At 42.5% G+C, this 10,733-nt stretch overlaps 1 protein-coding gene across 1 annotated transcript; it reads left to right on the top strand.

Moving 5' to 3' along the window:
* Positions 1-5,940: 5,940 nt before the first annotated feature.
* On the top strand, positions 5,941-9,751 carry LOC119814063 (cystatin-13). The gene is made up of 3 exons (XM_038329350.1): positions 5,941-6,168; positions 7,087-7,200; positions 9,668-9,751. The coding sequence occupies exons 1-3, from the start codon at positions 5,941-5,943 to the stop codon at positions 9,749-9,751; spliced, it is 426 nt and encodes a 141-aa protein (XP_038185278.1).
* The last annotated feature ends 982 nt before the right edge of the window (positions 9,752-10,733 follow it).

Raw genomic sequence — 10,733 nt, 5'->3', positions numbered from 1 at the left:
TGACCCTAAAAATTATATAGCTGACAAACACGTTCAGTAATGTGGTTGAAAACAAAATTTTAAAAAAATAGTAGCCCTCTGATATTCAAATGATAAATGGACTAAGAAAGACATCAGAGGAACAACACCCTTTTTTACAACCACAAATAATATAAAATATCTTGGGAAAACTATAACCAAACAAGTGAAAGACAACCTATATTAAAAGAATTTTAAGTCTTTGAAGAAGGAAATTGGAGAAGAAATCAGAAAATGGAAAGATCTCTCATGTTCATGAATCAATAGAATTAAGATAGTAAGAATGGCAATCTTCCCAAAGCAATCTACAGATTCAATGCAATACTCATTAAAATACCAACACAATTCTTCACAGACCTCAAAAGAACAATACTCAACTTCACATGGAAAAATGAAAGACCCAGGATAACTAAAACAATCCTGTATAATAAAGGAACTTATGGTGGTATCAACAGCCCTGATTCCAAGCTCTACTATTGAACTATAGTAATAGAAACAGTTTTGAATGGGCGTTAAAAACAGACATGTGGACCAATGGAATCAATTCAAAAACCCTAATAAAAATCCACGCAACTATGAACACCTGAGTTTTGACAAAGAAGTCAAAAATATACAATGGAAAAAAAGAAGGTATCTTCAAAAAATGGTGCTGGCATAACTGGGTGGTGGTAGGTAGAAGAATGCAAATAGATCCATATCTATAGCCCTGCATAAAACTTGAGTCCAAGTGGATTGAAGACCTCAACATAAACCCAGATACACTGAAGCTGATAGAAGAGAAAGTGGGAAGTAGCCTTGAATGTGTTGGCACAGGAGACTACTTCCTCAATATAACACCAGCAGCACAGTCACTGTGACTGATAAATGGGACCTCCTAAAACTGAAAAACTAGACATCAAAATACCAAACAATCTCCTTAAAAAGGGGATACAGATTTAAACAGAGAATTATCAACAGAAGAATCTTGAATGGCTTAGATACATATTAAGAACTGTTCAACATCCTTAGCTATCAGGGAAATGCAAATCAAGACTCTGAGATACCATCTTATACTTGTCAGAATGAATAAGATCAAAATGCTATTGACAGCCTATGTTGGAGAGGATGTGCATTAAGGGGAACACTCCTGCACTGTTGGTGGAAGAGCAAACTTGTACAGCTACTTTGGAAATCAGTATGGTAGTTTTTGAGAAAATTGGGAATCAATCTACCTCAAGACCCAGCATTACCACTCTTGGGCATATATCCAAAGGATGCTCAATCATACCACGAGGACACTTGCTCAACTATGTTCACAGAAGCATTATTCATAATAGCCACAACCTGGAAACAACCTAGATGCCCCTCAACCAAAGAATGGATAAAGAGAATGTGGTACAATCTACACAAGGGAGTGTTACTCAGCAGAATAAACAATGACATTGTGAAATTTGCAGGCAAATGGATGGAAATAGAAAAAAAATCATCTTGAGTGAGGTAACCCAGACCTAGAAAGATAAACACTATATGTACTTACTCATAAGTGTATGTTAGATGTAAAGCAAAGGATAACCAGGCTACAATCCTCAGCCCCAGAGAATCTAGGTAACAAGGAGGACCGTAAGAGGGACACTTGGATCTCCCTGGGAAGAAGAAATTGATGAGATGTCCTGGATAAACTGGGGTGGGGTAGGGGTAAAGGGTTCGGGGGATGGGAATATGAGGGATCAGATTGGGGCTGGGATTGAGTAGGAGAGTAATTAAAGAGATATCTTGATAGAGGGAGCCATTATGGGCTTAGAGAGAAACCTGGTGTTAGAGAAACTTCTGGTAATCTACAAGGATGACCCCGGCTAAGACTCCTAGCAGTAGTAGCGGAGAGGGTGCCTGAACTGGCCTTCTCCTGTAATCAGATTGGTGACTACCATAATTGTCTTTACAGAGTCTTCATCCAGTAACTGATGGAAACAGATGCGGAGATCCACAATCAAGCCCTGTGCCAAACTCTGGGAGTCCAGTTGAAGAGAGGGAGGAGGGATCATATGAGCAAGGGAAGGAGTCAAGATTATGATGGGGAAACCCAAAGGGACAGCTGACCTGAGTTTGTAGGAGCTCACGGACTCTGGACTGATAGCTAAAGAGTTGGCATGGGACCACCTAGGTTCTCTGCATGTGAGTGACAGTTGTGTAGCTTGGTCTTTTGGGGGGCACCTAGTTTGGCCAGGAGTTGTCCCTGACACATGAATTAGTTCTTTGGAATCTATTCCCTACTGTGGGATGCCTTGTCCAGCCTTGATGCAAGGAGGAGGAGCTTGGCACTGCCTCAACTTGATATGCTATGCTGTATTGACTCCCATGGAATGGAAGATGAAGGAGGAGTGCATGGGGGGAGGGTAGAAAGGGAGTGGGAAGAGGGAAGGAAGAAGAGGAGGGAGGGGAAAGTGTGTTGGTATGTAAAATAAAGAAGGATTAGCATTAGCTGTATGCAAGCCTATAGCATATTTTCTTAGTGTTTGATGGGGGAGGGACCAGCCCATTGTGGGTGATGCCTTAACTGGGCTGGTTATCCTGAGTTCTGTAAGAAAGCAGGTTGAGCAAGTCAGTAAGCAGCACCCTTCAATGTCTCTGTATCAGCTGCCTCCAGGTTCATGCCCATCTTGAGTTCATGTACTGACTTTCTTTAATCAAGATCAGTGATATGGAAGCCAAAGAAACATTTTCTTCTCCAACTTGCTTTTTGGTCATGGTGTTTCAGTATAGCAATAGAAACCCTAGCTAAAACAATCACATTCTACCAGTAAAAGAAGCTTTTCTGACGAGGGTTGAGAGATGCATTATTAATCTGTGGGTATGAAGATGAGAACTTAGGGAGAAGTTTAATCATATGTCCATCCAGCATAATAAGTTTTTGACCCAAATGATAGTACTAGGCATAAGTTTCATCTTATAGAGTGGGTTTTAAATCTAAGCAGAAAGTGTTTATTTACTCTGTAACATTTGTGCTTCTATTGCACCAGCAGGCATAGCTTGCCAGGCCAGTCATTACCATGACTTGCAGGACTCGCAACTGAGTAAGACTATTGATTCCTCTTCTCCTCTGGAAGAGGGCATAGAACCTTCTAGTACCAAGAAAACTAGTCAGGAGGGATGAAGCTTTTAGGTTAGTCAATAATAGCTCTTTGATATAGAAATTACAAACTGTTACACAGTTGTCAAATCTTTATCAGTTGCTTCACGTCCACCTGTTAGGATGGCTATCATCCAAAAGATTAGAGACAAATTTGATGCAGCTGTCTTTGAATCCTTTCTACTCCTATGAGAAAGCCCTCACTTATATTTCTGCAAGTAACCCTAATAAAACTTATTGGTTTACCAAGTTTGCCTTTGGGGGTGTTTTTACTTTTTCTGCTTTTGGTTTCCTAGCTGGAATGAATATATAGTTTTGTTCATATCTCCCTGGAATAGTGTCACACAACACAAGTGTTGCAAGGGGTGAGGGGGGCCCTTTGTTTGTCCCAGCCACCAAGCTAGCTTACACCCAAAATAATCACACAGAAACTATAGTCATTAAAACATCGCTTGGCCCATTAGCTCTAGTTTCTTATTTGCTAATTCTTACATCTTAATTTAACCCATTTCTATTAATCTGTGTATCGCCATGTGACTGTGGCTTACTGGCAAAATTCTAACCAGCGTCCGTCTCAGGCAGAACCATGGCTTCTCCCACTCTGCTCTTCTTCCCAGCATCCAGTTCTGTCTTCTCCGCCTACCTAAGTTTCGCCCTATCAGGCCCAAAGCAGTTTCTTTATTCATTAGCCAATGAAAGCGACACATGAACAGAAGAACCTCCTACACCACACAAGAGCAGTGGGCCAGAGGTTGATGGGACCTGTCTGAAGTATCCTGACTAAAACGGCATCAGAGAGGCTGGCTTACCTCACAAAGGGATGTAGGTCTGACCACCTGGTAGGAGAGTGGAGTCATAGGCCAGAAGCACCTGGGACTCAAACTCCCACAGATGACTGACCTGGAATGGTGATGGAGAACAACCTGGGGCGATAGGCCGTTTAATCTTAGTCTTCACTACAGACACAGGTACCTATTGTGGGGCAGAGCAGTTTCTTTAAGGCCCAAAGATCAGCAGCATGGCTGAGAGCTTGGTTTAGACATGGTACATGGTACAGGAAAGAGTGTCCAGGGTGGTCTTCGAGGGCCAGGAAAGTAATCCAGAGAACAGAGAACACAAAGACTCACTGAACAGTTAGCTCGGATTCACCTGTAACACATCAAAAAAGAAACACAGTTGTCCACTTGAGAGAGCCTGCTGCATGAGTAGATGAACGTTACCTATGGAGAGGATGCACGGGGCCAGAATGATGTTGTTAGAGAGTGGGTGGATTAAAACCTCAGAAGTACCCTGGTTATATGTATCACGCTCACACTCAGTGCCAGATGCATGTCTCTTAGTTCTGCCATCAAATTCTTTTTTTTTTAATTTCAAAGATTTTTTTAACATACTAACCACAGTTGCCTCTCTCTCCTCTCCTTTCATTCCCCCTTCCTCTCCTCTCCATCCCCACCTGCGCCTCAGGATAAGGCCTCCCATGGGGAGTCAACAAAGTCAGTCTGCCAGCACATTCTATGCACCACCTAAGTGTAGCCTTTCCACTTCTCAAGAATCCTGCAGTGTCTCTGAAGCCATTTGTTTGCTCACTGTCTATACTGTTTACACCTTAACCATTTTGCCCAGATCTTAGATATTTGAACTCAGTTTATCTTCTCTAAGACTGAATAACCTCCAAAGCACATGCGTATTCCAGGTTGTGACTTAACGTGTGAATGTCTCCCAGACTGAGGTAGGTTAACAGGGTGGGACCAGCAGTGGTTAGGCCTGGAAACCTCCATCAAGCAACCTCAGGCATTTTCTTGGCTTCTTACTAAGCTCATTTTCCTTCTTTGTAAAGGGGCCACTCAGTATTCAGCCCCCATGGAAGATGGCAATGACTGAGTGACATAAGAGACACAGGGCCTGACAAGTCTCAGGATAGCAAGAAGGTCGGAGTTCTAATTAGCTGCCCAGCCAATGGGGGAGGCTCTGGGGACACAGCCTTTAAGGCCTGTGTGGAATCTCAGGTGGGGCTTGCCACATCTGTACCTGGAGAAAGAAGAACTTTGAGAATATATTCTGGCTGAGGAAGCGCTTCTCATGCTGCCCGTGTCTTCATCAGGACCTTGAGAACAAAAAGATGGTATCGCTCAGAAAAAAAAAGTGTGGATGGAGGGAGTAGGGACAATTATTAAGGAACAGATGAGCAGCTTGATGAATAATTACATACATCAAGAAAGGCTGGTACTTCGGTACTTGGGGGTTCATGTCATTTTCACCAACCCCCCAAGCCTGTACCAATCTGGAAGCTCTCCTAATCCTTTTCAGACATACTGCAGAGGTTCCAACACACACGCACAATTGATATAATCATTACCCGTTGGTGATTAATTCAGTCTCCATCCCTTCCAGGCCAAAGGTGAGCTGAAAGGTTCAATCTGTTTGGTACTTCTGGCAATGAGTTCTGTCTTTTTTGGTAACAAAGGGCCCACCAAGAGTTAACTCCTACATGGCTGAAAAGGACTTGCTAAAGAATATATATATATATATATATATATATATATATATATATTCATCTCACCATCACTCAGGAATACCAGGGTTCTAATGATAGAAATATGGGGTGGGGGAGTGGAAATCAAATATGTATTTCTCGTTATAGTACAGTGTCACAATGATGTTAACAGAAATCCCTTCCTTTTAACCCACAGCAGTGTCAGGAGTTGAGGTGATAGGATTATTTGACCTGCAGAGGCAGCAGGGCCTTACTGGCTACATCCACACCAGCTCTGGAAAGAAGAAAAGAATTTGGCATGTGTCTCCTTAAATGAAATATCATGGCCAGATTCTTACAGGCCCTGCTATTCCTTGTGATCACAGTGGGCCTTGTGTCTAGGAGAGTCCAAGCCTGGGGCTCACCAAAGATTGTGAGGCCATTTGAAGACATCCCCGAAACCTATGTCTATGTGCAGCAAGCACTCTGGTATGCCATGAAAGAGTATAACAAGGCCAGCAAGGACCAGTACAATTTCAAGGTGGTGAACATCCTAAAATCTCAGGAGCAGGTAGGTGCAGTGTCTGCGCCTAATTCCTTTTACCCTTGGTCTTCTTTTGGGGACAGAGATTAGTGTCAGAAATAGTTACTATATGGGAATGGAAACAAGGCCAAAAGATGTCTCTATGGTTAGTTCTCACTGGAGAATGCTCTTTGTAAATTCCTTGTTTTCTTCTCAGGATCCTTGCTATTTAAAAGTAAAAACCCAGGGGCTAAGAAGGGGGCTCGGTAAAGTGGGGACCTGAATTTGATCTACAGCTTCTATTTAAATGTTAGACATAACAGTGCATGGCTCTTGGGGTAGTGAACAGAGATAAGCAGACCCCCTGAATCTTTTTTGTCATCGAGCTTAGCAAAATCAGTGAGCTCCAGGTTCAGTGAAAGTGACCCAAGAAGACGTCGATCTGTGGCCTCTTGGTGCATGCGGGCACCCATGTGCACGAATATACCCACCCACATGAATATATACATATACCATATACATGTATACATACAACAACAAAATAATGTCAGCCAGGTGGTGGTGGCGCACGCCTTTCATCCCAGCACTTGGAAGGCAGAGGCAGGCAGATCTCTGTGAGTCTGAGGTCAGCCTGGTCTACGAGAGCTAGCTTCAGGACAGGCTCCAAAGCTACAGAGAAACCCTGTCTTGAAGAAACAAACAAACAAAAAACCAAAAAGTAAAAACAAAAAGGTCAATAAACAAATATAAAACAATTGTGAGGGGGAAATGAGACAGATGTCAAGATAGGAATTCCCTCAAATAATCTCAAAACTTCTGCCAAGAGATGTAGTGTCAAAAAAAAAAAAAAACCCCAAACAAGAAAGATAGTCTAGCCCTAAGAAGCCAGTGGCATATTGGCTTACCAGAGGGGTTACGTGGTGCTGGTTTCTTCTATGACGTTTAACTTGTATGACTCGTTGACAGATTACAGACAGTCTGGAGTACTATCTTGAAGTAAACATTGCCCGGACAATGTGCAAGAAAAGTGTTGGAGAAAATGAAAACTGCTTGCTTCAGCAAAATCCTAAAATGAAAAAGGTATGTAACTCACATGAGAGAAATGGGCCCTGTCTTACCTGTATAAAAAGAACACTGTGAGGCCAGGTCTGACACATTTGCTAGTTTCTTATTTAAACTCTGTGCTGTTTGAGACTGTGGTAGCCAGACTTCAGACCTGAGATGTTTCTATTATCTATCATTGACACCATCCTACTCCATTCTACAAGACATATACATACATATATACATGTTCAAACAACCAGGAAGACACACATATACAAGCACACATAGAGGGAAACATATATATTACACATGAAAGTAGGCTTAAAGCAAAGCCAATTCATTATTTGTTGCTATTTTGCATTCTGGATAGTTCTTCTGAACAATCATTCTGCTCCTATAGTGTATACTGGCAGGAATATTCCAGATGGGTGGGTCACTCACTATCACAGGTGCAGTGTTTCACAGAGGATGGCTGATAAAGCTGGAGCTACTCAAGCTTCATTCCTTCTGTTTGAGGCTTCTCTGGCACAAAGTCAAAGAGGGAAAAATATTGTTTTTATTATTATTAAAAATAATATTTTATCATCATCATTACCATTATCAATAGTAGTAGTAGCAGTTGCAGTAGTAGCAGCAGCAGCAGCAGCAGCAGCAGTAGTGGTAGACGTGTGCATGCTTATGCTATGCAAGTGCATGCCAGAGGTTGATGATGGCTGTCTTCCTCTACTGCTCTCCATCTTACTTTTGGAGACATAGTCTTTTACTGAGGATGGAGCTTGCCATTTGGGCTAGGTGGGCTGTCTAGGAAGCCAGTGGGATCTGCCTGTCTCTGTTCCTCACAGCGCTGTCATTACAGATGTGTGATGCTGTCCCCAGCTTTCACAGGATGCTGGAGTCTGAATTCAGGTCTTCATGCTTGTGCAGCTGTCTTTACCCACTGATCTATCTCTGCAGCCCTACCTTCTTAAAGAAGAGATAAGTAGACCCTGCTATCAGTCCTGGAGAGTGGCCATCTTGGGAGATACCCTTCCCTTAGTGCCATGTATGAGGAGGAGCTGAGTCAGTGAACAGGGTGGCATGACCACTTCACTGAAATCCTTGAACCAGGGAGTGTCAGTAAGAAATCTTCTTGTCTGATTCTATTATGCCTGCTGTTGCATGGAAGCCATGGGAGGCTGTGGGACTTCTGAATGGCTCTAATGTCCAACATAGAATCCCATGTACTGTCTTTTGCTCTTTGGTGTTAGAGTCGAGGTATATCACAGCTGTGCTCTAGTGTTACCAGACCTTGTGCCCAGATGAGTACACAGGGGTCAGTCTATCACAATGGGATGGATATTAATGTCTGATAAGCAGACGCTTTATATCTCAATTTGTGCTGTATACGTGAATGAGGTTGTATATGTGTACATAAATGTATTCTAAAACTTCATGAAATTGGACTAGAGATAAAAATGGTAGTGTGGGTCCTTCTGGGACCCTTGATAATTGTCCAGTTTCTCACTTCCAGGAGTGACTTTGGGTACCATCTAGGTCAAGATAACCTTCATAGAGATTCCTATAAATTGAAGCTTTTATTCTCTCTGCTTTTTAAATTGTTATGCATGATGCGTACTTTGATGCAGTTTCTTGGTCATCTTTGCTTAAAGATACCATTCACATATCATTCACATTTGATGCCACAGAGGTATTCCAACTTTACATTTTTATTCTAAGTTAAAGTGAATTTTTAGGAGAGAGACTAGAAACACAAGGGTGCTCACTGCCTATCATGAGCGGGAGCTGCCCTTCTGCAAGACTCTGAGACCAGGTCACACATCTCTCCGAGGTTCTTCACATGAAGGATGTTTTGCTTGGTGTCTGGACAGATTCCCTACTTTCTCTGAGAAGCACATGGCTCTGTGCTATTCTAGTTTCATTGATTCCATGAAACAGGATCCACTGGGATCTAGGCACAGCAGAGGGCCTCTGTTGATCACAGGAAAATGGCTTGTAACTGGAGGCAGACTTGAAAGGTCAAACATTTCCTGTGTTCAGAATGCTTCTGTGAGGAAGTCTGACTCCTCTGTCTTAAGGATCAAGATTGACCATACATGCAGTGCAATGGGTATGCTTGACTCATTCTCTTAGTCCTCTTAAGTTAAATCCTGGGACCTGGAAACAGGGACTTGTGTCATTTCCCCTTTTTTCATACTAACACACCCTCTCCCCCCTCTCTGTGAGGGTATATACCTCTGTGTGTGTTTATGTATATGCACATGGTCATGTGGACCATCCTCTATTTTATTTTGGGGGATAAGATCTCTCATTGAGCTCATTGATTGGTAGACTGGTTGGCCACTGACCTCCAAGATCTGCCTGTCTCTGCTCACCTTGTGCTTGGGTTACACAGATACGAAACTATGACTGAATTTTTCACATGCGTGCTTGGGATCTAAATTCAGGTACTTTACTATGCCTTCTCCATAGCTCCCTAATTAATTTTATTCTTGTCTTTTTTTAGATGGTGTTTTGCATTTTTATTGTTAGGTCCAAACCATGGAAATTTGAACTTAAAATGCTGAAGAAACAATGCAAAGATATCTAATCAGCATCCAGTATACCTTGCCACTCTCACTTTTAAATAAAGATGCTTGCAAGACAAAGGACCACCACAGCTGACCCACTGACTTCATTAATTGTGTGTGTGTGTGTGTGTGTGTGTGTGTGTTTGGATGTGACACTGAGAAAGAGTGATGCTATTTTTCTGAGGTTTTGCAGACTCCTCTAGGTGGTGCCTTTATCTCTGAAGAGAGACAGTCTGCTTCTAATGGATGCTATTTCTAACCTAACCAAGTTCCAAACATAAATACTTTCCAATGTCCACAGTTGTTCCACAGGGTCCCTTCTTCACTCACTGAAGTTCACACAAGTGCATGGAGTTAGCAAAATACTAGCGAAGTGCCTATCGGTTGTGTCACCATCTTTGAAGTCATTCATTTCCCCACTTCAGTTCCAGATCATTCCAGAGAAAGTCAGTTCCCACTTAGCTCATACATGACAGGCTAAGGAATCCTCTAGAGAAGGCCTTTTTTCATAATCTTAAGTAAGGGTTTGGGCAGATAGAGAAAGACAGTTGGGGTCTTGTATCAGAGCTCTCAGCCTCCAAGTTCTGTTTGGTTCTGCTTGGCCCAAGACACAATCTGGCAAAGTTCACAAAGAATTCTTCAATGATTTTCTGGTTGAGTGGTGTATTCTCTACCTATAAACAAATATAGGGAGGGTGGATTTGTTGGGGTCAACCAGAACACCAGTTACACTTCATAGCACAGCTGGACTGTGGTTCATTTGCAACGATGGCTAGTCAGGACCTACAAGTCCAGATAATCTATGTTGCCTTCATAGTCTTTCTGGAGCTTAGGGAGAAGATCAAGGTGACACATGGCTCATGACGAGCCGCAACTCCTGACATTGTCTTCTGTGTGTGGTGGGTGAGGTCGCCACCCAGAGACCTGTTATGGGGTCAGATAGCAGGCATAATTCACCTGTTCCCCCTTTGATGAAAGGTTAAACGTAATGGCACTCTTTGT

The sequence above is a fragment of the Arvicola amphibius genome, chromosome 5 (assembly GCF_903992535.2).
Source record: "Arvicola amphibius chromosome 5, mArvAmp1.2, whole genome shotgun sequence".
Classification (NCBI taxonomy): domain Eukaryota; kingdom Metazoa; phylum Chordata; class Mammalia; order Rodentia; family Cricetidae; genus Arvicola; species Arvicola amphibius.
This window is presented reverse-complemented; position numbering and strand designations above follow the sequence as displayed.

Coding starts and splice junctions, on each gene's coding strand:
- LOC119814063 (XM_038329350.1), top strand. CDS start 5,941: ATGGCCAGATTCTTACAGGCCCTGCTATTCCTTGTGATCACAGTGGGC. Junction 6,169..7,086: donor TCCTAAAATCTCAGGAGCAG/GTAGGTGCAGTG, acceptor ACTCGTTGACAG/ATTACAGACAGTCTGGAGTA. Junction 7,201..9,667: donor AAAATCCTAAAATGAAAAAG/GTATGTAACTCA, acceptor GTCTTTTTTTAG/ATGGTGTTTTGCATTTTTAT.